We start from the raw sequence: 27,917 nt of genomic DNA, 5'->3' as shown, positions 1-27,917 counted from the left end.
TTGACTAAACACGGTAGCCATAACCTTTCAATGCACAGTATTAGCCTTTGCTGCTAGAACTGACATGGAGGCATTCAAGCATGAGGCAATCAAGTGATATTGATTTTGAATTTATTGAAAGGATAGCCCCTTGGGATGTAGCATCTAATTTTCAAGGGGGTCATATAGATACAAATAAAAAATAAAGCACATACAAAAAAATAAATAAAACAGCATTACATAACAAACATATATGGCAAAAACAGACAGCTTGCTCAGCCTCTCCCACCCACACGCCCAGCCCTCAGCTGTTGTACAAGAAAAACTGGATACAATGACCAGGATAATAAAGCAATTACATCTGCACAAGAGCAATTGAAGTAGTTTGTCTTGTATGCACAAATTAAAAGCATAAACAGATTGTTTTAAGATAAGTAAATAAAGATGTCCTGAAGCAGCGTAAAGAGGTCACAGATCTCAGAAAAAGCGAAAGGTTATTCCAGTCGGATGGAGATTTGTATTGGAATGACCTGCGTCTGACTTCTTTGAAAATTCTGAGGACAAAGAAAAAGCTGTGTCCATACACAGAAACTGAGATTCCCTTTCAAATAACCTAGGCTATACCATAACAGCAAACTTAAACATGAAGACAGTCAGAGCAAATCACAGGCAGTGAAATTAACCAAGGTAATAACTTATTAGAGAAGTTATGGATGATTAAACCAAATTATACAATTTATGCGTGAACAGTGGTAAAACTATACAAAGGAAAAAAGACTTGCATGTTAGAGCGAGTAGCAACTCTACATTCTAAACCGTTAAAACTATAAAGTTAAACTACAACATATATCCATTCTACGATGATACTTAACAGGCACTGTATGTAGCCTACAGTACTCACATTATCCTCATGAACGCACAAACCGGACAATAATGATTAAGGAAAGGAGTCTGTTATCCCTTTGAAAAGTCATCAAGGAACAATGTTGCAGTTTAATTGCGGGGGGCGTGGTCAGGCTTTCTAACAACTGAGGTAGTGTATAAAAATAGCAACAAGAAGGCACGTTCACATTTAATAGGACTTCTTATATGGTAATATAAAAGTGATGTCAGTCATTCTCAAATGTAAAATCTGACTTCTTGCAAAAGATGTGTAGGCTTCATATAGAACGATCAAATACTTGAGGAGCCACTACTGCGCACTCACTTTGAAACTAGCATTTTTCCTTGTCCATAGACTGTATATAACAATGGAGGCGTCTCTTCCTCCCACTGTACAAAAATTAAGCCAAAATGTCCCAGATATGGGAACAGCCATCTTGTGCTGGTGACATCATTTGGAGACATAGTCTGCGCAGTAGTGATAGGGGTTGGAATCGTGGCATCGACAGCCTCAGCTGTCAATCATAATGTGAAACCCCCTTTTTATAGCATCAAATAACTAATTAAAACCAAACTTATCAGAAAAGTAAATACTTAAACACATGCCTGCATGGTAAGTACCACCTAAAATGGCAGAAACCATCTTTGGGGAAAATGTATTTGACATGTACTTTTTAGTTTGGCTCATGTCCCATCTGCTAACACGGAGGGGGCGGGGTTTATGCCAGCCACCAGGGTGCAATTGCGATCTTTTGGCTTTGCTTTTGGTGAGCTGTCATGTTGTCCATCTTTATACACAGTCTACGGTCACGACCAGGAACCACTAGAATTGAATCGTCTCCCACATATTTTGCAAATCAAGACTACGTGCCTGTATGTGATATTCTATGCCTTGCCAAATGATACGCAGTAACGTATCTTTTCCCGCAGGACTTGCAAAGGTACGGCTTCTCACCAGTGTGGGCTCTTCTCATGTGGACTTTCAAGTAACTAATGTCTCTAAAAGATCTCCCACATGTTTTGCAAGTATAGGGCTTCTCACCAGTGTGGATTCTCATATGCCTTTTCAATGCTGAAATGTCAATGAATCTTCTTCCACATGTCTTGCAAAGGTGCGGCTTCTCACCTGTGTGCATTATCATATGCCTTTTCAATGTTGGCATGTCACAGAATCTTTCCCCGCAGGTCTTGCAAAGGTACGGCTTCTCACCTGTGTGCATTCTCATATGGACTTTCAACGCACTACTACGTGTGAAAGCTTTCCCACATGTTGTGCAAGCATATGGCTTCTCACCTGTGTGAATTCTCATATGCCTTTTTGATGCAGAACTGTCACTGAATCTTTTCCCGCAGGTCTTGCAAAGGAACGGCTTCTCACCCGTGTGTGTTTTCATGTGTTCTTTCAAGTAACTGCTAAGTCTGAAATCTTTCCCACATGTTTCGCAAGAATATGGCTTCTCACCAGTGTGCATTTTCATGTGTTCTTTCAAGTAACTGCTAAGTTTGAAAACTTTCCCACATGTTTTGCAAATAATCGGCTTCTCAACTGAGTGGCTTCTGATGTGGTTTTTCAATTTTGACATGTCACTGAATATTTTCCCGCAGGTCTTGCAAAGGTATGGCTTCTCACCTGTGTGGGCTCTCATGTGGACTTTCAATTGTTCACTAACTCTGAAATCTTTCCCACATGTTTCGCACGAATATGGCTTCTCACCTGTGTGGGTTCTCATGTGGACTTTCAAGACACTGTTAACTCTGAAATTTTTCCCACATGTTGTGCATGAATATGGCTTTTCACCTGTGTGGATTCTCATATGAACTGTTAAACTTGATAACGCACGGAATCTTTTCCCACAGGTCTTGCAATGGTACGGCTTCTCACCTGTGTGGGTTCTCATGTGGACTTTCAATTGATCACCAACTCTGAAATCTTTCCCACAGGTTTCGCAAGAATATGGCTTCTCACCTGTGTGGGCTCTCATGTGGGCTTTCAATTTTTCACTAACTCTAAAATTTTTACCACATGTTTTGCATGAATATGGCTTCTCACCAGTGTGGATTCGCATGTGTATCTGCAATGTTGAGTTATTCTTAAAAGCTTTCCCACATGTGTCACATTCTATAGACTTTTTACCTGTGTAAGTGTTACAGTGAGTCTTTAACATGGTAGAATTGTATCCATTTTTCGTGTGACTATTGTCTTTCCGAGGTCTGTTCTGTGGTTCTGGTTCAATTATTTTTGAGTCTCCATGCCTGCCTCCTTTCTGATCTTGGCTCTCAGCTGCATGAGAGTTGTGAGAGAGGAGCTGCTGGTCCCTGTTTGGTTCTGGTTCACTGTGGTCACTTTCCTCATCAGTAGGAGTCAACATAAAGGCATCAGCCTCCTGCTTCAGTACAAGCTGCTCTCCCTCCTGACTGGTGCAGAGTTCCTCCTGTTCCTCTTTAATCTGTGGAGGCTCTGGGTCCTCTTGGTCCAGACTGGAGTTCCTCTCCTGAATACAGAGCTGCTGGTCAGCCAGAACCTCCTCCTCCGTACTGACATGTTGCTGTGGGAGCTCTGGAGGGACAGAGAACAAAAGGAGCATGATGCTACTGTGATGGTGAAGAAAAACATGCAGACATGAGAGCAATTTAGTACCAGTATTCACTTAAACAATTTTAATTATATATACACAGTTGTGTTATTAAAATAATAAAGTTTTACACACCTATCCTGTGTAACTTTATTTCAGGTTTCCAAAAGATATCCAGCAGTCTGCGCTGACGATCGATCTCTTCCTCGTACTCGACGATAGTTTTTTTAAAAACTCCGAATATTTCTTCAGCAGCAGCAATTAGTCGCTCGTTGACAAACTCTCTCAAACACTCAACTGAAGACATTGTTGCTTAATTACAAATTAAGTAATTAGCTGCGTTACGACTACAATATCGTCTTCCAGCTAATTCACTACATACATGCAGCTAACGCTACTAGCGCTTGTGTTGTTTACTTCCGCTGGATGTCACACTGTTAAGTTCCGACAGAATCAGTGAGAAATGATAGTGATGAGCTGCATTATTTGTTACGACTAGATATTGGTTAATATAAATTAAAGTTGTCCATTTCCCAGATGTTGTCTACATGACATCACAGCCTGTGTATGTGGGAGAATGTCATATTATAATAATAATGCAAATAAGTCAGCCTACTATATTAGACCACCTAAATGAGTACAACACAACTGCACTCTAAACAGACCGTATTTGGTGTGCCCCGACATCACCACCTTCAGTGCATTCTAGTAGTGGGGGCATAACTAAATTGCAACATGCTTTCCTTGAAACCTCTGGAGGGACAGAGAACAAAATGAACTGGATGATACTGATGGTAAAGATAAAAACGCAGACATGCCAGCAAATTTAGTACCATATATATTTAAACAATTTGGATTATGTATAAATGTAATTGCTCGTCATCTACTCGTTGAGCCGTACGTTAGTAATGCCACTGAACGAAACCGTGCAGTTACAGTCGGCCTGTCGCAAACTGTATGCATCGCGTTGTCATGGGAACCTTCATGCATTCAGTTGGTGATGCAGAACATCTGTAATATTAAGACACACACTAACACAGCACATCATCCACACACTAAAAGAATGAGGAAGGCTCAGCAACTACAGGATGATGTTTTTATGTTTGGTCAGTAACAGTAACTGGAAGTATGGTGATGGCAACTGTAAAATATCACATCTTAGATCTATATTTGGACAATCAGCTTTCTCCATAAAGGGCTGTCAACTCTTGAACACATTACCAACTGAAATTAAATTAATCCCAGATATTAAATCCTACAAAGGTTAAGTGCTGGCTAAAAGGAACCAGAGTTGTAACCATTTTTAGCTCATTTGTATGTGTTTTAGTGTATTGTGGTATGTGTATTTTATTGTTTCCGTATTTGTACTTTATTGCATTTCTATTAAATTAGAAATAGCTATAAAAACTTTCTATGCAGCACATCAGTGTCATGCTATGTACTGAAACTATGTTAAATCGCATCTTCCCTGTCAAATAAAATTTAAATAAAAGTAGGCAGTACGCAATCGATATAATACAGGCAGCGATTATGTTTCCCTCAAAACGTATTAACTGTTGCGAATTAGGAAAGGGCTGGTCCATTTTGTGCGGAAGAAGAGTCAAATGACACTCAAACACAGAGCCTCAAACCTGGGTTAACAAATTAAGTTGATAACCACTGTCATGATACCCGTTATCTCTGACTGGGGCTCTAGGGTTTGTTGAGCTCGCACAAAGAAAGCTTATGTTGAACTTGCTTTGTAGTACACCCCTTGTACCCCTTGTGAAGGAAATGGTGAGCTAGTCAGGTCAGATGATGAATAAGGTTTCAGGTGAATCAGGATGTCTTACACAGCAATGTTTAAAGAGCCTCAGCCAAGGAGACAATGATATCAGCAGTTCAAGGTGAAACCCAGTGCAGTGCCAAAACCAAGTCTGAAAGTCTCTTCCTGAGCTACAATATTTATCTCTTGCTTGCCCTATAGAGTCTCCATATATGTGTTCTCCCTACAAGGTTATGAATCCATCCATCCATCCATATTCTACCGCTTGGTCCCGTTAGGGGTCGCGGGTGACTGGAGCCTATCCCAGTGACTTTGGGCCTTAGGCAGGGTACACCCTGGACAGTGGCCAGGTTATGAATCTTTAGCCTAAATATGTTTGCTCTTCCTATTGGACGATGAACTGTAAATCTAACCTACAGTCACATTGGAACTCAAGTTGAATGTGGTCTGCAGGAAAATAAGTCAGTATCTCCTTCTTTGTTGAGACAAGAGCTACTATCAGTGGCCTTGGGGTTGCCTAGGTAACAGCCTCATCTGCCTGCACAGCTGTCCTTCCTCCCAGACATAAGAGACAGTGAAGTGAACAATGGGTAAGGTACATAGAGGTCAACTTCATTTCTAGGGTAGCAAGCAACCCCTACGTGACTGCTGTAGTGTCCCGCCTTTCACCTGTTTTCCACATCTCTACACGAGGAAAATTCATTCACACCCCTCAGGTAAAATTCCAACAAAGAATAATTCCACAAAAGAAGTCCAACGAAGAACAATCCACCAATAATCCAAGAACTAAGGGGTAAAAACGGGGAAGGACCACAGAGACACAAGAAAAACCGCAGGACTGAGGAACAGATGCTGACGAAATAACAACTGGCAGAAGGGAAGACACATAGACTAAATACACAAGATTCTAATTAACTAATGACACACAGGTGACACAGAAAACAGGCGGGAAAACAAACAAAAAGAAGAAGTTAAGTTACACAAGACACATGAGGAAAGATTCTATCAAAATTAAACAAGAAATGACTAAACTAAACCCCAAAACCATAACATTAGGATCAGAGTCCACCTATTGTATGTGGGCTAAATAGAGATACATAGTAAGTGTGAAGGAATTTTCCTTAGTGTCAGGTGAGGTACAGGTCACACATGTCACGTTGACATGTCACTTGAAAACCTAGAAATGGACTGACCTCTGTGTCTCTAGCAATAGTTCTTTCTGCTGTCTCCTCTGTGTCTCCACTGCCTGGACATGATGACAGCTGGGCAGACAGGCCAGCAAAGGACAAATATTGTGGACCAGGATGAGAAACTTCAGATTTGGTTTTGGTACTACACGGTGTTATCACTTTGTAGTGCTGTTTCCTTCTTCATCAAGTTGACAGTTCCCAAAATTTCCTTCACAGTAAGTAGAAATAAAATGGAAAAAAGAATGCGCAAAGTAGAAATGAGGGTGCAATGCAATACCAGATCATTAGTCATTTCTCCTGACTCTGAAAAGAAAGCAAAAACATTATTACAGAAAAATGACTGCGTGCAAATTTATACAAATTGCCTGATAACCATGTCTGTCAGTAAAAACACTTAACTGTCACTTTTGTGTATATTCTTTCTTTGCAGATAAATATGGGGTCTATGATTAAACTTGAACAGTGAAACTGTTAGGGGGCTCCAGGATCTGCTGACTCCCCTAAGCCCAAACCAACATCCACTGTATATTGTTAATATACCCTTTCAAAATGAGCTTATAAAATAAGATGTATTATTAAAATATAAAAAGGGATGTGAAAATGTAAAACTGAGCTCCACCTCAACTAGCATACAGATGTTACACGTTATGGCATCAGTAATTAAAACCAAATAATTATAACTACATATATGGCAATGACAGGGGCTATTCTACATAATGATTAATGCAAAGTTTCTTACTTTAAATATATTTTGATAATAATTCTTCCCTTCTTTTACTTAACTAACCTTTTGAATGAACCATGAATTAGACTGTGGTATTTCTACTTAAATAATGTGAATAATCTAATCATGTCTTTCAGTGTGTGTGTGATTCAGCATAGCGATGACCGTACACCTCACCCCAGAACAAGGATTTCTAAAGTCCAGTTTGAAGACAAACAAACTGCCAGTGATGTTGCTCTCAATTAGGACATAACAAATAGCCTAGAGAAAACAGGCCACACAGTGACAACCAATAGCTAGTGGGGAGGATTAAGAGGTGTACGCTCAGGGCCTGCTGTAATTCATGTATGGGGCTCCAGTCCCGATGAAATGTTGTATAAATCTTGCGCAAGGGAAAATCTTTATTGACATATACCCATCACATATCACATGTCAATCTCAGCGGATCTCATTGGCGGTTACACAGTACCTGCATTAACTCATCAAGTTTGCATATGTTACAATGCAAAGTAAAGATTCACTTTCACAGTTGAGAGCACATTTTTCATATATGCAGCTGCTACATACAAATGTTACACGTTATGGCATCACTAATTAAAATCAAATATATCTGCATAATGATTCATTTAACTTTCATACTTACACATACATACATTTTGCTAATAATACTTTTGTAATTTTACTTAACTAACAATTTGAATGCATCGTGATTTACACTCTCTACTTAAATAATCTGAATACCTGAATATATAAGTAACAAATAAATATGTCTGTCAGTTAGAAAAGTAGTAGAAAAGAGTACCAAAGCGAGGCAGATGTATATCCTTCCTAATGATAGGCCTAATAAACACAGACGTTTGAATAAAATGTCATCAGTAGAAAGCGGAACATAAAGCTCCCGCACTTCCACTGTCGGAACTTAACAGTGTGACATCCAGCGGAAGTAAACAAAACAAACGCCAGTAGCGTTAGCTGCATGTAGTGAATTAGCTGGAAGACGATATTGTAGTCACAGCGTAGATATTTATTTAATTTGTAATTAAGCAACAATGTCTTCAGTTGAGTGTTTGAGAGACTTTGTCAACGAGCGACTAATTGCTGCTGCAGAAGAAATACTCGGAGTTTTTAAAAAAACTATCGTCGGGTACGAAGAAGAGATCGATCGTCAGCGCAGACTGCTGGATATCTTTTGGAAACCCGAAATAAAGTTACACAGGATAGGTGTGTAAAACTTATTTATTTTAATAACACAAATCAGAGGGTTTTTTTGTATTTTTAATCCAAAGTGTTTAAATATATACTAGTACTAATTTGCTTGCATGGCTGCCAAGTTTGCAATTTAGTTTGGAGTGAGATTTTTCTTCTTCTTCTTCTGTTGTGTTTTTTGGCGGTTGACGTCCCTAATTGCGCATTACCGCCACCTACTGAATTTTAACAGCTTCACAGTTTAAACTTTTACCAGTGTCCACCCAACGTGATCCCATGCCATAGTCACTTCTATAACCCAGACCCCATTGTCTGAGTTGGTGCAACTCCTTCCCTCAGTGTAACATCCAGATCCTCTCCAGATATGTCCTCAACATTCAAGAATCTTCTTGCCGCATCCAGCACCATCTTAATCCTTTCTGACTTCCCCTTCATTTCAGCCGCACAGTTTATAACCATGGCAATAAATGCCAGAAATCGCTTCTTGTCCATACTGATGTTTTGCTCATCTCCATTTCCTTTCTTCTCCTTTTCCTTTTGAACTACCACCCTTTCACCGTTCCTCTCCATACTCTTAACAGCTTCCGCATATGACAATCCCTTTTCCGCTCTGATCTTATTCATTTTCATTTCCTTAATTCTTTTTGGACATTGTGCTGATCCCGTATAGTGGTTTCCCTCGCAGTGCAGGCACTTTGCTTTCTCTTTCTCCACTTTACACTTCTCCACATTACAATTGTCCTTCCCACATCTTCTGCCTCCTCTACATACTGCCGCAACATGTCCATATTCCTGACAGCAGAAACATCTGAGAGGAGCTCTTTCATATGGCCTCACCCTGTAGCACACATAATCTAGGTACACTCTTTCTGGTAATTCCCCCTCAAAAGTCAAACACACTGAGTTACTGTCCTCCTTCTCCCCATTTCTGCCTTCTTGCCTCACACACACCTTCAACATCCCGAAATGACTCGTCCTCCACCGACTACTACTCCCTTCTTCTTTACTTCTGCTCCGAGTGGGAAGCAGTCCACACTGCTATAACCTCCAAATGCACGAATCTTCAGGGCTTTATCTCTCTGACGCTTTGACACACATTCAATGATAACCATCCCACTTCTTGTTATCCTGACCGATCTGACATCTCTGAGCTTTCCTCCTACAAACCTTCCGACCTCATGTGGATTCTTGAAAATGCCGTCTGTTTGTGTCACAGCTATCATCCCAACAAGATACTTTTCCTCTTTCTGACCAGATTCACTTGAGTTACTCTTCTTCCTTTTCTTTTTCTTTTCAAATCCTCTCGAATCCTTGTTTCTAATTTCGCGCTCTGATTCCTCCTCTGACTCCATTTCCGCCTTCCTTCCTGGTCTCTGCTAGCTTGGAGTGAGATTCGGTCTCGGTGCATCTTATGAGTAGGTTTTCTGTGACGTTACCCACCGCAGGGGTCGGGGTCATCACTCCTCAACCCCTGGGAATTTTGTTTAAAAAGTTCAGCAGCCAAATTCACAATTTTAAAGCATGTATAGAAAAACTAGGTCAATAATAATGGTCAGCATACTTGCCAACCTCCAGACATCATAGCCAAAATCAGGAGAGAAACCTAACCAGGGTATCTGGGGATCTTCCCCCAGAAAATTGAAAAATGGGACTCTCTGGAGAATCTGGAGGGTTGGCAAGTAGGTACATCTACAAACACTGTATGAAAAGTAAATGAATGAGGAAAAACACATTGTTCAAAGACTTTGAAGAATTTTGTTCAGAAAACAAACAAACTAGATTTTATTAAACTAGAAAGCCAGCCTAGAAATAGAAGAGAAGGGTTCTGTAAAAATCTGATGTTCAGACTTTGTCCTGTGTGCAGAGAAAGCCTATTTGACATATAATATATTTTTTCATGAAGGAGTGGCTATGAGGCTTCCTTCTTATTTGGCGTGAGATATGAGAGATAGATTTGAGAACGAGCGTGTTGGCAACCCTGCATAATATTAACCAAAAATGTAAAATAATGTTATATTAGCTAGTAGATTTCAGCATTGAGGTAAAATTACACTCATGATTTTGCATAGGCATAAACCTAAAAACCTATTATTGGGAATCTTGACAAAGTTTCAGAATGACAGACAGAGCGTCCCTGTACCATAGTAACTCACTCTCATTTCTGCCTGTGTGGACACGGCGCGAGAGAAGAGATGCTGTACAGCTGCTAGAAGAGCCGCTGACTGAAATTACTCTGAGCAGCATGCATGTGAATAAATTACAATATAATAGATATGTGGATATTTCTTGCTTTCCCCCTGATGGTCTGAATAATTCGCTGTTGCGTTATCAATTAGCCTATAAATTTGTTTTTCGCTGCGTGAGAAAATGGACGTGGCGTGAGAACATGTGAAAAGTGTCAATTGCGTGAGTCTCACAGTCTATGCGTGAAACTTGGCAGCTCTGTTGCATGTATGTGTTTTTTTTTCTTTACCATCACAGTAGTATCCTATTCCTTTTGTTCTCTGTCCCTCCAGAGCTCCCACAGCAACATGTCTGTAAGGAGGAAGAGGTTGTGGCTGACCAGCAGCTCTGTATTCAGGAGAGGAACTCCAGTCTGGACCAAGAGGACCCAGAGCCTCCACAGATTAAAGAGGAACAGGAGGAACTCTGCACCAGTCAGGAGGGAGAGCAGCTTGTACTGAAGCAGGAGACTGATGCCTTTATGTTTACTCCTACTGATGAGGAAAGTGACCACAGTGAACCAGAACCAAACAGGGACCAGCAGCTCCTCTCTCACAACTCTCATGTAGCTGAGAGCCAAGATCAGAAAGGAGGCAAGCATGAAGACTCAGGATCAACTAGAGATGCAGAACCAGAACCAGAACCACAGAAGAGACAGCACAAAAGCAGAAGTCAAAGTAACAATGTATATAACCCTGACTCAGAGATTCACTGTAATACTCACACAGGTAAATGGTCTTTCAAATGTGACACATGTGGAAAAGATTTTAATTTTAAGTCAACATTGCAGAGACACCTGAGAAGTCACACAGGTGAGAAGCCATATTCTTGCAAAACATGTGGGAAAAGATTCAGTCGCCGATCAGAATTGAACACTCATATAAGAACACACACAGGTGAGAAGCCGTATTCTTGCAACACCTGTGGGGAAAGATTCAGTCGCCGATCAGAATTGAACACTCATATAAGAATCCACACAGGCGAGAAGCCGTATTCTTGCAAAACATGTGGGAAAGATTTCCGATTTGGGAGTGAGTTGAGAGTTCACATGAGAATCCACACAGGTGAGAAGCCGTACCTTTGCAAGACGTGCGGGGAAGGATTCAGTGTCATGTCAGTATTCAAAAGGCATATGAGAATCCACACAGGTGAGAAGCCACATTCTTGCAAAACATGTGGGAAAGAGTTCCGATTTGGGAGTGACTTGAAAGTCCACATGAGAATCCACACAGGTGAGAAGCCATATTCATGCAAAATATGTGGGAAAGATTTCAGATCTAGCAGTCATGTTAAAGTTCACATGAGAAAGGCACACAGAGATGAGAAGCCGTATTCTTGCTAAACTTGTAGGAAAAGATTCTGTCGGATGCCAGACTTGAAAAGGCTCATAAGAATTCCTACAGATGAAAAGCTGTATACTTGCAAAACATGTTTCAGACGTGGTGACTTGACAGTCCACATGAGAAGAGCCCACACTGGTGCCAAGCCATATCACTGCAACACCTGTGGGAAAACATTCTCTGGAGCGTCTGGTTTTGCCAAGGCATATAAGATCACCTGACCGCAGGTAACCTTGTATTTGCAAAGTATGTGAGAGACGATTCAGTTCTAGTGGCTCACAGAAGTGAGGAGCCACATAACTGCAGCACTTGCACTTGGAAAAGTTTTACTCAAATCACATACTTGAAAAAACACCTGAGGATCAATATACACAGGAGAAACCATCGAGCTGAAACTCCTGTGGAGACGTGTTCACCTGCTGAATGAAATACGCCTTTACAATACTGTAGCTACGTCTCTCTAACTGAATGTATACAATTTCGCATTGATAAGGTCACAATATCTTAGTGTAATGAAGTAATACATTGTCAAGAATGGCATCAATTTTTGTTGAATTATCCTTGTTTTCGTCCTTCATATTACTGTATTACTCATATTTCTGACAGCAACAGTATTTCTTTTGTAATCTCCCAAATCTTTGAAATGTTGTTGCAAAGTGAGTTCATAGTTCCTACAAATGTTCTACCTGTTAAATGAATATTGAGTTTTACAATTTTTATACGCTACCTCTGTTCTATAAGATGATTGTGAACTCCGATGTTGAAGCTGAGAAACCCTCTCTCTAGTGGTGTTGGGTCACTTCTGTTGTCATCCTGCCAACTGGTCTCTTTTCCTTTTTGTCTGCAGTGTGTCCTTTGATTTCATACTTGTATGTATTTTGTTATTGGTTCAACTTGATACACTTATTGTTTGGGGGGGCTTTAGAGGTGACAAACAAATTGTAGATGGTGTGCTACATGGTGTTGTGTTGTGCTATGCTCTCGACCTCATGTATTTATTCTAACAATGAAGCAAATCTTAGATATTGGAACAGTAACTCTTAAGTAACATAGCTAACTTTTTAACGTTTTATTTTATTAAACGCTAGGACGTTACTTTTACTTTTGTAAAACATGTTGTGAGCTTAGCTACCAGCTAAATAAACACCAACAATTGTTGTACCACTGACACTGTCAGTGTAGGAGTGGCAGCACAGACCAAGACAACACATGTGACACACCAGTCCTATTGCTAAATGAAATCTTGCTCTCAATGTGACTTCCTGATTCAATACAGTTAAGAAACGTTCTGTATGAATATGTTTGTTGGTAAATGTCTATATTTTTTTAAAAATCCACTGCATGTGATAAAATGAAAGCTTCCTGTGGCAGGTGAAAGAGTGAAGTTGTACGCACATCACTATAGGTGCGAAGCTATTAAAATTTGCTAATGAGCAGAGTGACCACTGCACTTTAACTCCAAACAACACTATTTTTACTTACAATGCATTTCTTACCCTAATTTTCACAGTTTGAATAAAGTGAAACCCACCTTTTATCACATAACCCCTCATCTTGGATTAGCTGTTTGTATATATGTGATGAAACAAAAATTGAAAAGATTTTAATAATATTTTGATCTGACTAAGAATTAATTTGGATTAAAACAGATTCAAATAGTTAAAATAAAAGTGTTGATTAGAGGTGGTAAAAAATGGTAGAGGGTTCCTAATGGGACGTAAACTTACATTCATAACATGTTACAACAAGATATTCAGACTTTATTTGCACTTGTTACACCTATGAACAAATATGATCAAAGAAATGTAATTAAAAGATGACAAAGATGCAAAACCATTTTTCAGTTTGGGCAAACCTAAAAATTTTATCCTATAATAGAGGTGGGTTTTTAGCTGACCCATGGACACAGAGTTACTTATAGCAGCTCAGCTATGTATGTAAGGTCTGTATTTCTACACATCAGTGTAGCAGTGGTGACCCCAATTCTACAGCTTTCACAGAACTGAATGAACTTTTCCTAACCTTCCTGTTCACAAGACCTTTGGGTCATAAAACAGGCCTGCGGGACTCACGGAGGATAACCAATGGAATGTTGAGTGCCAACTGGTGATGAATGTAAACCACTTTATTAATTTACGACCTGTTTTCACGGGTACTGCACGGCACCGACCCAGCACTGACCCTTTTAAGGGCTAATATCCCATGGTCAGGACAGTGTCTGGATCAAGGACTCACACAGGAAGGACCCGCCTGCGTTTCTAATACTACAAATGTTAGAACGGTGAGAATGCCCGAGAGCACCAGGGAGCTCTGCATGACAAATGGCACTGACTGGTGGAATTTCTGCAATAAACACGAACAACAACATAATTGTCTTTCCTGTATTTTATTCAAGCGTTTGCAAACAGGCTACATGCATACAGAGATCCAGGTCTCCACAGCATTGAGCAACACATGACAGAAAGTCATACATTTTTATACTCTCACTGCCAGAAGGAGCTGTCACCCTACACCCCAAAAACTCAATAATAATATTAATATATTTCCTTATCTCACTAAAGCAGACAATTGTCTACCCCAAGGGGAGGAAGTTAGCAGTTTTCGGTTCCCCATAGGTCATAAATCATAACATCCTGGTGACATCTTGACATTTTCATGACCTCCTTACACAATCAAACCCATTCCAGACAAAGTAAACACATTTCCAGAGTCTAAATTACCTTTTTCTATCACAATTCCCCCTTTTGAGGGGGAATTGCTCACAAAAACTCAAAATAAAACATAAGAATAACCCAGAGACAGAGCAGCTGGAAGACATCAAAGGGAAAGCCAGAAAATATTTTCTCCATAAAATATGATCCAGATCAGAGTCCTGGTCAGAGCCAGCTATAAATCTCCTCAGTATGACAGTTGGGAGCGACTGTCCCTCAGCTCAGTGGCCAGAAGCCACCTTTGCAGCAGCAAGGCATGTATAGTCGATCTGTACACTCTGATGTCGATCAACCAATAGGTGAAAAGTTAACCCCATGACACACAGCCCCCCTCATTTGCATAATGAAATAGAAATGCATAGAGAAATGTAAAAAGAAAAGACAGAAATAAATAAATTTGGGGAAATAAATGGGAGGAAAATGCAAAGGAAAAATTATACACTAATAAATAAATGAATTAATAAATAAATAAACAAATTAATAAATGGAAAATTAAATGGGAAATTAAATACATATGGGAATTAATACAAATGCAAATAAATACAGAACCAAATTAAAACAGAAATAGCAATTTGGTGCATTTAATGGCATATTAATTTTTTTATCGAGTCATTTATTTATTTTGGCAGTTCCAGTCCTCCATACTTAAGAGTGTCCACTGAACTTCAAAGTTTACTGAGCATCTAAATTTTGTTGGTCTAAAAGATACCATTTCCTTTTTAAAAGTAATACAAATATTGCTAAAAAAATGTATTAGGTAATAGTCTGCCTACAGATCTATTATCTACAGATCTAGTATTTGTAACATTTCAACTGTTTCGCATTGTCTGTAGATGTTTAACAGATTATTAATAGAGTATATGTGACAATTCATGAACATACCCTAACCAAAACTCCACAGGTCCACTTTCTCACTGCACATGGAGCTCTCACGCTGTTGTATGCCAAATAAGGAAGCCAGAAAGAAGAACAAATATAATTATATATGTTTAATAAGCTTTCTCTGCACACAAAGACAAAGTCTGAACATCAGGCTTTTTTTCTAGAGCCTAAATCACACTGTTTAGTTGACAGAGGCACACACACAGCCTTACTAAATGTAGAATTTGTGGTAGATCTGTTGTTTTGGATTGCATTAAATTGTAAAAAAAAAAAAAAAAAAAGTGCCCAAGGAGTGTGTGTTTGAAATAATAAGATGAATCATGATAATAAGCGTTTATTTACTAAACGCTTATTTATATTGCAACATTTATCGACTGACATGTGATCCCAGACTTATTCACACTACTAATGACTCCCCCCCTTCCCCCGACTGTAACCTCTGCTGTGTGCCTGACTGCTGACCAGGTGAGAGGACAGCTGATGAAACTCCACTCAAACAAGGCTGCAGGCCGCGATGGAGTTAGCCCCGGGGTGCTAAAAGCCTGTGCCCCCCAGGTATGTGGGGTCCTTTAACATGTCTTCACCCTGAGACTGAATCTCCAAAGGGTCCCTGTTATGTGGAAGACATCTTGCCTCATTCCTGTGCCGAAGACGCCGCGTCCCAGTGGCTCCAAGGACTACAGACCGGTGGCACTGACCTCCCACATAATGAAGACCCTGGAGAGACTAGTGCTGGAACAGCTGCAGCCCATGGTCAGACCCCTCCTAGACCCCTTTCAGTTCGCCTACCAGCCCCGGCTGGGAGTTGAGGACGCCATCATCTTCCCACCCGCTCCATGACGTGCTGGTCAAACAAAGGAGCACCTTCAGCGGAAGACTCATCCCCCCAAAAAGCACCACAGAGCGCCACAGGAAGTCATTCCTGCCTGTGGCCATCAAACTCTTTAACTCCTCCCTCTATGTGTTAGTCTGCATGACCCTAAGTCATTAAACTGGACATTGATCATTACATCTCTGCAATACTTGAAATAATTGTGCAATATCCTGTGTTAATACTCTGGTGCAATATTCTAGTTTTTCCTATTTATTGATATTTATTCATACCTCTATTACTGCTGTGCAATATCCACCGTCTCATAATAATCTTAATAGGCTAAATTTAACTTGACAGTAAATGCACTACTACTTATTACTTATATTATTACATTGTATTATTATACTGTATTATCATTATCAACCGGTAAACCCACTTTGTACTTCACTCATTATTTTATACTTATACCCACCTAGTACTTAATTTTCTGACCTGTATTATAGTGTATTGTATTATATTTTTTGCTAGTACTTTCTCCTGTGTGCACTGACATAAAGACGAGCTGCTGTAACAAAGAGTTTCCCTTCGGAGATCAATAAAGTATTTCTGATTCTGATTCTGATTCAAAGACTTCAGGGCTAAACCCTGGATCTCCACTGACCCTAGAACCGCCCCTGCCTCAAGGAACTGTACTGACACCATTCCTCCATCACCGGCTTTAATTCTGCCACCTCCAAAATTTTTCTGACAACTCTTTCTTTTTTGGAGGACAACATATTCTTATTTTATAAGCTCATTATAAGTTTTTTAAATCTTAACCTGCAAAGTAACTATTGTAACTATAGCTGTCATATATACATTTTGGGGTAAAAGGTGGTGAAGAATACTGCTTACATGTTAACAGTTGTTTCATTACAAAGTGATGCTATTTTCAGTTTTTAGTCTTGTTTCCTGACAGTCTTTTGAAGGGAGTGCACACTAGAACTACTGACAAAATCCACAAGGCGCTGGTCTTTTGAAAAATTAACATTTATGACATTTGGCAAAACAGCCACTGTAGTGCACTCACTGTGAGACAAAGATTCCCGAGATATAAAAGATACTTAAAAGGTTTCCCATGTGTCACATTTTAAAGACTTTTTACCTTTGTGAGTATTGCAGTGAATCTTTAACATGGTAGTTATATACATTGTTAGTGTGACTATTGATTTTGTGAGGACTTGTCTGTGTTTTGGATCTGTATTTGTAGTTGATACAGTCACTACATTCATTGTCCGCAGTGAAAAATATGGTGTAAGTGATACCAAATGGTCTTCTTCTAGCTTTGCTCCAGCTAACCAGGGGAACCTTCAGGTCATCCATCCATACTTAATTAGGTGTAAAACACAGACATGGTACCAAAGTTACACAAACTATAAATAATAAATATAAATAAAAGATATAAAATCTGGAATTATAAGAATACAAAAGCATAGTAAATATGGTTATCTTACGTCACCATACACAAACCACATCACCACCATCAGTCAGACACATAAAAGAGGTAGTGTATAAAAATAGCAAAAAGAAGGCACATTCACATTTAATAAGACTCCTTACATAGTAATATAAAATAGTGATGTCAGTCCTTCTTAAATGTAAAATCTGACTTCTTGCAAAGATGTGTAGGAGGCTTCATATAAAGCTATGAAACAACTTGAGGTACAAACATTTTGAGTCCTTGTTGAACTTCAAACTAAAATAATTCCGAGATGTTTCATAAATAGACATTTGGCAAAACAAACAGCCATCGAGATCACACCATTACTTTAACAGCCACTACTGCGCACTCACTGTGAAACTAACAGTTTTCCTCCATTAGGGAGATTACGATTATTTCAAAGAAATACTGTTGCTAACAGAAATTTAACTAATACAGTCATATCAACGCAAACTTTACACTAAGAAAGTGACATCTCATCTTATGGAAAACACTTTACATTCAGTTACAGAGATGTAGCTGTTGCAAAAGTGTATTTTATTCAGCAGGTGAACACGTCTCCACAGGAGCTTCAGCTCGATGGTTTCTCCTGTGTATATTGATCCTCAGGTGTTTTTACAAGTATGTGATATGAGCAAAAACTTTTCTCACAAGTGTTGCAGTTATGTGGCTCCTCACTTCTGTGAGTTCTTGTGTGTTTTGACCACAAACCACTAGAACTGAATTGTCTCAAACATATTTTTCAAATAGACTACTTCCCTGTATGCGATCTTCTGTGCTTTGACAAAGAAGACGCATCAACATATCTTTTCCCGCAGGTCTTGCAAAGGTACGGCTTCTCACCTGTGTGGGTTCTCATGTGGACTTTCAAGGCACTACTACATCTGAAATGCTTCCCACATGTTTTGCAAGTATATGGCTTTTCACCTGTGTGGATTCTTGTGTGCTTTTTCAAATTTGACATGTGAATGTATCTGTTCCCGCAGCTCTTGCATACATACGGCTTCTCACCAGTGTGAGTTCTCATGTGGACTGTCAAGTGACAACTATGTCTGAAAGCTCTCCCACATGTTTTGCAAGTATATGGCGTCTCACCTGTATGGGTTCTCATGTGGATTTTCAATGCTGAAATGTCAAAGAATCTTTTCTCGCAGGTCGTACAAAGGCATGGCTTCTCACCTGTGTGGATTCTTTTGTGTCTTTTAAATTTTGACATTTCACTGAATTTTTTTCCACAGGTCTTGCAAAGGTACGGCTTCTCACCTGTGTGAGCTCTTTTCATGTGAAGTGTCAAGCCACTGCTAACTCTGAAATCTTTCCCACATGTTTTGCATGAATAAGGTTTCTCACCTGTGTGGATTCTTATATGACGTGATAAATCTGATATCTGACGGAATCTTTTCCCGCAGGTCTTGCAAAGGTACGGCTTCTCACCAGTGTGGGTTCTTATGTGGACCAACAAGCCACTATTAAATCTGAAACCTTTCCCACAAGTTTTGCAAGAATATGGCTTGTCACCTGTGTGGATTCTCATATGAGTTTTCAATGCTGATGTCTCTTTGAATCTTTTCTCACAGGTGTTGCAAAAATATGGGTTCTCACCTGTGTGGGTTCTCAGGTGTATCTGCAAAGATGACTTATACTTAAAAGCTTTTCCACATGTGTCACATTTTAAAGACTTTTTAACTGTGTGAGGATTATGGTGAATCTTTGACATGGTAGAGTTGTATACATTGTTAATGTCTCCATGCTTGCCTCCTTTCTGATGATTGCTTTTGCGAAGTCTTTTCTTTAGTTCTGGTTCTGCATCTCTAGTTGATCCTGAGTCTCCATGCTTGCCTCCTTTCTGATCTTGGCTCTCAGCTACATGAGAGTTGTGAGAGACGAGCTGCTGGTCCCTGTTTGGTTCTGATACTTCAGAATTTTCACGATCAGATTTGTTTTTTAGCCAAGTGATACACAGGCTAGCTGGAAGCTCTGTCTCTGCTGCACTCTGATTTTTGTCAGGATCCAAAAACATAGACTGACTGTGGTCACTTTCCTCATCAGTAGGAGTCAACATAAAGGCATCAGTCTCCTGCTTCAGTACAAGCTGCTCTCCCTCCTGACTGGTGCAGAGTTCCTCCTGTTCCTCTTTAATCTGTGGAGGCTCTGGGTCCTCTTGGTCCAGACTGGAGTTCCTCTCCTGAATACAGAGCTGCTGATCAGCCAGAACCTCCTCCTCCGTACAGACATGTTGCTGTGGGAGCTCTGGAGGGACACAATTTGCAGACATGAGAGCAAATTAGTTACAGTAAATATTTAAACAATTTGGATTATAAATTGGATTCCTCTGTTTTGTGTTATTAAAATAATGAGGTGTTACACACCTATCCTGTGTAACTTTATTTCAGGTTTCCAAAAGATATCCAGCAGTCTGCGCTGACGATCGATCTCTTCCTCGTACTCGACGATAGTTTTTTTAAAAACTCCGAATATTTCTTCAGCAGCAGCAGTTAGTCGCTCGTTGACAAACTCTCTCAAACACTCAACTGAAGACATTGTTGCTTAATTGCAAATGAAATAATTATCTGCGCTGCGACTACAATATCGTCTTCCAGCTAATTCACTACATACATGCAGCTAACACTACTAGCGGTTGTGTTGTTTACTTCCGCTGGATGTCACACTGTTAAGTTCCGACAGTGGAAGTGCGGGAGCTTTATGTTCCGCTTTCAAATGATGGTATTTTATTCAAACTTGTTTGTAAGATTTGGCCATAATTTTAGTTTAACCATTAAAAAAATGAACCAACCTTATCAACAGCATATGGAGAAGAAACGGTTATGACTTCATGTCAAATACTTGTATATATTGTGTTGCAGAGATATCTCCTGACATTAACATGCTAACCTGCTAGCCCTGGCCTGTCCTGTGTTGCAATACCACTAATGCCTCGAGAGGCGGCAGTTCCAGCTGGGACATGTGTGCAAGAGGCAAGTTTGCTCAAATAAATGTAGTGGAGTGAAAAATTCAATATTGGCTTCCAAAATGTTGTGGAGTAGAAATATAAAGTAGCATAAAATAGAAATAAGTATATTCAAGTAAAGTTGTTATTACTTTTTATCTTATTTTTGCCATTTATGTATTTTATCATTCACTGTGGTATTTTATTTCTCTCTCTGTGAAGCACGTTGGACCTGGTCCAATTTGGTCTAGATATAAAAAAAACAAGGAAATTGACCCCTTGTTTTGCATTTTCACAAATAGAATAAAGGTTTCACAAATCTGAAATTGTGTTTGTAAGAATGTTTAGCCTTTTCAGGCATTATATAGTCCAGATTTGACAAGTCTAGGTATAGTGGTTTTCGATCTGAACCTGGTCCAATGTGGTCTAGGCATGAAAAAAGCATTGAAATAGCTCCTTTTTTTCATTTTCACAATAGAATAAAGGTTTCACAAATTCAAAAGTGGGTTTCAGACAGCATTAAGGCTTTATCAAAGATGCTCCCACAATGTCTAACAGGCTTTCACAACAATAAGAGGTGAAAAAAGTGGAGGGTATGTCACTCAGCACTGTAAGTGAAGTTTCCCTTAACTTTCCTCTACTTTTTGCCTATTTTACATCCTGTTGGATAGTTTAACAATGTGTCTTATTTTACGAGCTCAATATAAGTTTTATTAAAATCTTAACCTGCAAAGTACATATTGTAACTGTAGCTGTTGGGGGTAAAAGGTGGTGGAGAACTACTGATAAAAGACCACAACACACTGCTATATTGAAAAATGACCTTTTATGACATTTGGCAAATGCTCTTATCCACATGACAATCAGTCACATAACACCAATATCAGAATCAGAAATACTTTATTGATCCCTGAGGGGAAACTCTTTTGTTACAGCAGCTCATCATCACGTCAGTGCACACAGGAATAGAAGTACTAAGCAAAAAATATAATACACTATAATACAGGTCAGATAAATTAAGTACAAAGTGGGTATAAGTATAAAATTAAAATAAGTGTAAAGTACAAAGTGGATTTACCAGTTGAAGATAAGTATGTACAGTATAATACAATGTAATAATACAAGTATTAAGAAATAGTGCATGAACTGTTAAGTGTAGCCTATTAAGATTATAATGAGACGGTGGATATTGCACAGTAGTAATAGAAGTATGAATAAATATCAATAAAAGTTAGTATTAGTAACAGAGGTTCCCGAGATATAGAAGACTGCGATTGTTCTGAGAAATGCTGTTGCTCAAACATACTGTAATGTACGCACATATTGCACAACTGTGAGGTTATACATCTTTTTACTGAAGTGAAACCTTTCCTGCTTCTCACCTGTGTGGATTCTCTGGCGTCTCTACAATTTTGACTTATACTTAAAAGCTTCCTCATGTGTCACATATTAAACACTTTTTACTTGTGCACATATTATAGTGAACCTTAAACATGGTAGAGTTATATCCATTATTAGTGTGACTTGATTTTGTGAGGACTTTTCTGTGTTTTGCATCTGTGTTTCTAGTTGATACGTAGGCATTAACCTACAACTGTTTTGCTAATCAATTAATCTTTTAAATCATTAATAAGAAAACAATCTGCTTTTAGTCTGTTGGTCAGTGAAAGGGAGATTCTTTCATCTTGGATCCAATGAAGTTGAAATCAATCAGGCCACAAGTCGATTCTTAGTTAAAGCTGGTTTATTTTCTCTCATGTTCAGACTGAGTTGAACCAGAGTACCACCCAGAATCTGCCCTGAGATAAGGCACACAGAGGTGTATAGTATGGAGTCAAGTAATTTATGCGGGTACTACATTCTTTGTCCGGAGTGAAAAACATGGTCACAGTGATACCCAATGTTCTTCTTCTAGCTTTCCTCCAGCTAACCAGGGAAATCTTTGGGTCCATCCATACATACTTAAGTGAAAAATAGAGACATGGTAACTTATAAAAGATAATAAAATATATAAAAGTTGATGTGAAATTATTCTAAGGATACAAAAGCATATTAAATATGGTTATCATATGTCATCATACAAAAACCACCTATCAGTCAGACACATAAGTGAGGTAGTGTATAAACATAGCAAAAAAGAAGGCACTTCACATTTAATAGGACTTCTTACATGGAAATATAAAACAGTGATGTCAGCCATTCTCAAATGTAAAATCTGACTTCTTGCAAAGATGTGTAGGAGGCTTCATATAGAGCTATGAAACAACTTGAGGTAGATAGATTTAAAGTCCTTGTTGAACTCTAATGGTTCTATATGTAATATTCATTGCCACTAAATGTCACACTAGAGCACCAGCATCTCAGACCAAAATAATTGGGCGCTACGGCCCACCAGACTCCACTGAGAAAAACAGTAATTTTACCTCGCAGATTATCGTAAAACACCCTTCATTCAAACTGGACAGAAACAAAATAAAACCCACAAAAAATGTTGTTGTTAGTCTTTCCACTGTTTCAACAATCACCAACTCTTATTTGGTCAAAATAAATCCTTAATTCACGGCATTAGATGAGAAAACAAACAGCCATTATATCGCTCTCCTCAAAGCCAACAGTTTCACATGCACACGCAGCCTGATCGGCTACCAAAACAAAGAACAGACAAGATCGGATTATAACACACACAGAAAGTGTGACGTCATTCTCTGCTCAGGACACCATTACTCCACTGTATCTTATATATATGTATACATAGCCTTTAAAGTAAAAATAATACAGCCATCAAGATCACACAATTACTTTAGCAGCCTCCATTTGGGAGATTACAATTATTTCAAAGAAATACTGTTGCTAACTTAAATTTAACTAATACAGTCATATGAAGGTGAACCTTACACTAAGAAAGTGACATCCCATCTTATGGAGAACATTTTACATTCAGTTACAGAGATGGAGCTATTGCAAAAGTGTATTACATTCAGTAGGTGAACACGTCTCCACAGGAGTTTCAGCTCGATGGTTTCTCCTGTGTATATTGATCTTCAGGTGTTTTTTCAAGTATGTGATTTGAGTAAAACTTTTGCCACAAGTGCTGCAGTTATGTGGCTTCTCACTTTGAGTTATTTTGTGTATTGACCACAAACCCCTAGAACTGAATCGTCTCCCACATATTTTGCAAATACAAGGCTACTTGTCTGTATGCAGTTTTATATGCCTTGTCAAATGAGACGCATAAAAAAATCTTTTCCCGCAGGTCTTGCAAAGGTACGGCTTCTCACCTGTGTGGGTTCTCATGTGGCCTGTCAATGTACTACTAAATCTGAAATCTTTCCCACATGTTTTGCATGAATATGGCTTTTCACCTGTGTGGATTCTTGTATGAGTGTTCAATGCTGATGTTTGACAAAATCTTTTCCCACAGGTGTTGCATAGGTACGGCTTCTCACCTGTGTGGATTCTTATGTGGTCTTTCAAGCTTGACCTGATAGGAAATTGTTTCCCACAGGTGTTGCAAAAATATGGTCTCTCACCACTGTGAGCTGTTCTCATGTGGACTATCAAATGACTACTATGTTTGAAAGCCACCCCACATGTTTTGCAAGAATATGGCTTCTCACCTGTGTGGCTTCTCAGGTGTGTCTGCAATCTTGACTTGTACTTAAAATCTTTCCCACAAGTGTCACAAATTAAAGATTTTTTACCCGTGAGAGTATTACTGGGAATCTCTGACATGGTAGAGTTGTATACATTGTTACTATGACTTTCACTTTTGTGATGTTGATTCATTTGTTTTGGCTCTGCAACTTTAGTTGATCCTGAGTCTCCATGCTTGCCTCCTTTCTGATCTTGGCGCTCAGCTGCATGAGAGTTGTGAGAGACGAGCTGCTGGTCCCTGTTTGGTTCTGGTTCACTGTGGTCACTTTCCTCATCAGTAGGAGTCAACATAAAGGCATCAGTCTCCTGCTTCAGTACAAGCTGCTCTCCCTCCTGACTGGTGCAGAGTTCCTCCTGTTCCTCTTTAATCTGTGGAGGCTCTGGGTCCTCTTGGTCCAGACTGGAGTTCCTCTCCTGAATACAGAGCTGCTGGTCAGCCAGAACCTCCTCCTCCGTACAGACATGTTGCTGTGGGAGCTCTGGAGGGACAGAGAACAAAAGGAGCATCATACTACTTCGATGGTGAAGAAAAAATACAGATATGCGAGCAAATTAGTAACAAGTAACGTTATGTTAATGTTATGATTGCTATTATTGTCATTATTGTTTTATTTATTATCAACAGCATCATCATCATTATTATTATTATTATTTTTATTATTATTATTATTTTGGAATAACTAACCTGGTTGTCAATACCACTATATTTAAACCATTGGATTATTTCCAACCCCCCCCCCCATACATTGAAAAACCTCACAAACACTCAGGCACGGGGGACAGGCGAGAAGTGGTTCACTGGGACAGCAGCTCTGTCCCAGGTTGGCACACCTGCACAATGTCCCCCTTCTTTTAATGCACCTTAGACACTACACATAACATACAATAAAAAATAAAAAAAAAAGAATAGGAGAACATAGGTACCGAAAAGATGCGGTACCATCACTCACCCACCATAGTGATGGTGGGTGAGTGATGGTAATGGTGATGACAATGGTAATAAATGGGCATATATATATATATATATATATACACACACACACACACACACCTATACATTTACACATTTTTATTTCACTTCTGGAATTATGGAACTACTAGATTGTTGGTCACTGCACTATTATAGTCTGTACATCTGTCTGTCAATAAAAAAAGAAGAAAAAAAAAGAAACCTCAATTAAGAGGTTAAATGTAGATGCAACTACATTGCGCCTCTGGACTGTGTTACATCCACAAAGGATTTAAATAAATACCTCATGTGCAATAGGAATCGGTGCAATGCAAGAGTGTGTGCAATAGGGATCAGTGCAATATAAGGGTGTGTGCAATAGGGATCAGTGCAATAGGGATCAGTGCAATAGGGATCAGTGCAATAGGGATCAGTGCAATAGGGATCAGTGCAATATGAGGGTGTGTGCAATAAGGATCAGTGCAATGTAAGGGTGTGTGCAATAGGACACTGCAGTAGAAGGGCTTGTGCAATACAGATATGTGTCTTAACTGTTGTCTGTGACCCTTCGACTTGTTTTCTGTTGAATGTTTGTAGTTGTACTAACACGATAAAACCTTGTTTTCCTGTCTCTGTCCAACTGAAGTGTACTGTATGTTCTTATCTTTCTGTTAACCTGCCAGGGGGTCTGCAGATGGAAATTAGCCTTAGGCTATAATCTGGCATATTTACATTTGTGTAAATGTTCATTAATATGCATTGTTCCCCCCTTTCTTTAAATAAATAAATAAAAATAAAATAAAAATGAGAAAAAAAGTAACAAGTAACGTTATTCACTTAAACAAATTGGATTATATATAAATCGATTCCTCTGTTATTAAAATATTATTAAATTTTACACACCTATCCTGTGTAACTTTATTTCGGGTTTCCAAAAGATATCCAGCAGTCTGCGCTGACGATCGATCTCTTCCTCGTACTCGAAGATAGTTTTTTTAAAAACTCCGAATATTTCTTCAGCAGCAGCAGTTAGTCGCTCGTTGACAAACTCTCTCAAATACTCGACTGAAGACATTGTTGCTTAATTACAAATTAAATAATTATCTGCGCAACGACTACAATATCGTCTTCCAGCTAATTCAACATATACATGCAGCTAACGCTACTAGCGCTTGTGTTGTTTACTTCCGCTGGATGTCACACTGTTAAGTTCCGACAGTGGAAGTGCGGGAGCTTTATGTTCCGCTTTCAACTGAGGGCATTTTATTCCAACTTGTGTGTTGAGTATCAGTAGGAAGGATGTACATCCACCTCGCTTTGATACTCTGCTCTACTACTTTTAACTGACAGACGTGTTTTTTGTTACTTCGCAGATACATAGACAGATATAGACTATACAGATATAGAAGTGGTGAAAGAAGTATTCAGGGGGCAACCTGCAAACAGAGTTGGGAGATGCAGTGTTGTCCCGTCTTCCTCCATTTTAGGGATCACACTTTCAATGAGTAGGCCTACCCATAAAACTGCAATTACTAACACTACTATGGTACCATAGCAGTATTAAACATTATTTTTCAGCCATGTTATCAATATCATACTAATAACTAATAACAATCAGAATAACAGGCAAATAGTAAGTAAGTAAATAGTATCAATAACGATTAGTAAAATTATCCTAATTCATTGAAATAATAGTCATAATACAGTAATTATACAGTAAAAAAATAACAAAACAATCATATCTAAAAGCATAATTGTTGGTTTTAACACACTATTACACTGTAAATCACCATTTTGAGGGCCAACTGTCACCACTTTTCATTTTAACGACACCCAAAGAAGTCTAAATAAATATATATTATCCCTCAAAACATAAGCAGGCCATACACAGCCGTACCAACATATACCCTGTTTCTGCTAAATGCTTGAAACTAAGCAGGTGTATGCTTGGCTAGTACTTGGATGGGAGACCTCCACACTGCTCCCACCCATCCGCAGTTCTCTGCTTCAAATTGTGAAGAACTTGCATTGTTTTTTCATAACAAAATAACTTCAATTAGAGTCAGTACTGCTGCTGATGTAAACACAGATGACCTCAGCACACCCTGTAAAACAGATGGAAAATTCACCTGTATTACATTAACTGAGCTTTACAAATCTGTCACTGAGTGTAACTCCTCCACCTCATGTATTGACCGTGTACCTACAGCATTTTTTAAGCGGGTGTTTGATGGTGTTTCTAGTCATATCCTGATGATTATGAATACATTTCTACCCAGATGCCTTCAAAACAGCTATTATAAAACCCTTACTAAAGAATCCCAACCTACACTGGTAATGCACTCACCAGCTATAGGCCGATATCCAGTTCATTAGTAAGATACATGAAAAGATAGTTTCAGTGCAAATAAACTCCTTTGTTAAAGAAAATAATATCCAGGAGGAATTTCAATCAGGCTTTTGAACATACCAAGGCACTGAAACTGCTGTTACTAACATAATCAGCAACCTCAGACTAAGTTCTGATGAAAATAAGGTCTCAATTCTTGTCCTCTTAGACCTATGTTTGATACGATTGACCATGATATCTTAATCGTC

General features: G+C 39.0%; 3 protein-coding genes across 6 annotated transcripts; 1 reads left to right on the top strand and 2 right to left on the bottom strand.

Moving 5' to 3' along the window:
* Positions 1–94: 94 nt before the first annotated feature.
* Positions 95–20,698, bottom strand: LOC122875796 (zinc finger protein 501-like). Of its 4 annotated transcripts, none has more exons than XM_044195320.1 (3): positions 20,564–20,698; positions 19,811–20,019; positions 95–3,209 (listed from the first exon to the last, which is right to left on the bottom strand). In XM_044195320.1, the coding sequence occupies exons 2-3, from the start codon at positions 19,829–19,831 to the stop codon at positions 1,725–1,727; spliced, it is 1,506 nt and encodes a 501-aa protein (XP_044051255.1). In that variant the 5' UTR covers positions 19,832–20,019; positions 20,564–20,698; the 3' UTR covers positions 95–1,724. The 4 variants fall into 4 exon arrangements, with proteins under 4 accessions (XP_044051255.1, XP_044051253.1, XP_044051252.1 ...); XM_044195318.1 differs by lacking the exon at positions 20,564–20,698 and adding an exon at positions 20,139–20,470; XM_044195317.1 differs by lacking the exons at positions 19,811–20,019; positions 20,564–20,698 and adding an exon at positions 3,570–3,878 and having other exon boundaries at positions 95–3,418.
* On the top strand, positions 8,032–13,168 carry LOC122875810 (zinc finger and SCAN domain-containing protein 2-like). Its single transcript, XM_044195355.1, has 2 exons — positions 8,032–8,334; positions 10,836–13,168. The coding sequence occupies exons 1-2, from the start codon at positions 8,163–8,165 to the stop codon at positions 11,882–11,884; spliced, it is 1,221 nt and encodes a 406-aa protein (XP_044051290.1). The 5' UTR covers positions 8,032–8,162; the 3' UTR covers positions 11,885–13,168.
* A 1,744-nt stretch (positions 20,699–22,442) lies between the features above and the next one.
* On the bottom strand, positions 22,443–26,516 carry LOC122875816 (zinc finger protein 177-like). The gene is made up of 2 exons (XM_044195363.1): positions 26,223–26,516; positions 22,443–24,849 (listed from the first exon to the last, which is right to left on the bottom strand). Exons 1-2 carry the CDS (start codon positions 26,392–26,394, stop codon positions 23,903–23,905), a joined length of 1,119 nt encoding a protein of 372 aa, XP_044051298.1. The 5' UTR covers positions 26,395–26,516; the 3' UTR covers positions 22,443–23,902.
* Between the last annotated feature and the right edge of the window lie 1,401 nt (positions 26,517–27,917).

This window comes from Siniperca chuatsi, linkage group LG5 (assembly GCF_020085105.1).
Source record: "Siniperca chuatsi isolate FFG_IHB_CAS linkage group LG5, ASM2008510v1, whole genome shotgun sequence".
NCBI classification, from domain to species: Eukaryota; Metazoa; Chordata; class Actinopteri; order Centrarchiformes; family Sinipercidae; genus Siniperca; species Siniperca chuatsi.
This window is presented reverse-complemented; position numbering and strand designations above follow the sequence as displayed.

Excerpts from the sequence above, each read along its gene's own strand:
- LOC122875816 (XM_044195363.1), bottom strand. The coding sequence starts at position 26,394 with ATGTCTTCAGTCGAGTATTTGAGAGAGTTTGTCAACGAGCGACTAACT. Across the intron at positions 24,850-26,222 it reads AATAAAGTTACACAGGATAG|AGCTCCCACAGCAACATGTC; the intron begins GTGTGTAAAATT and ends CTGTCCCTCCAG.
- LOC122875810 (XM_044195355.1), top strand. The coding sequence starts at position 8,163 with ATGTCTTCAGTTGAGTGTTTGAGAGACTTTGTCAACGAGCGACTAATT. Across the intron at positions 8,335-10,835 it reads AATAAAGTTACACAGGATAG|AGCTCCCACAGCAACATGTC; the intron begins GTGTGTAAAACT and ends CTGTCCCTCCAG.
- LOC122875796 (XM_044195318.1), bottom strand. The coding sequence starts at position 20,310 with ATGTCTTCAGTTGAGTGTTTGAGAGAGTTTGTCAACGAGCGACTAACT. Across the intron at positions 20,020-20,138 it reads AATAAAGTTACACAGGATAG|AGCTCCCACAGCAACATGTC; the intron begins GTGTGTAACACC and ends GTGTCCCTCCAG. Across the intron at positions 3,210-19,810 it reads TGTTGACTCCTACTGATGAG|GAAAGTGACCACAGTGAACC; the intron begins GAAAGTGACCAC and ends CCTACTGATGAG.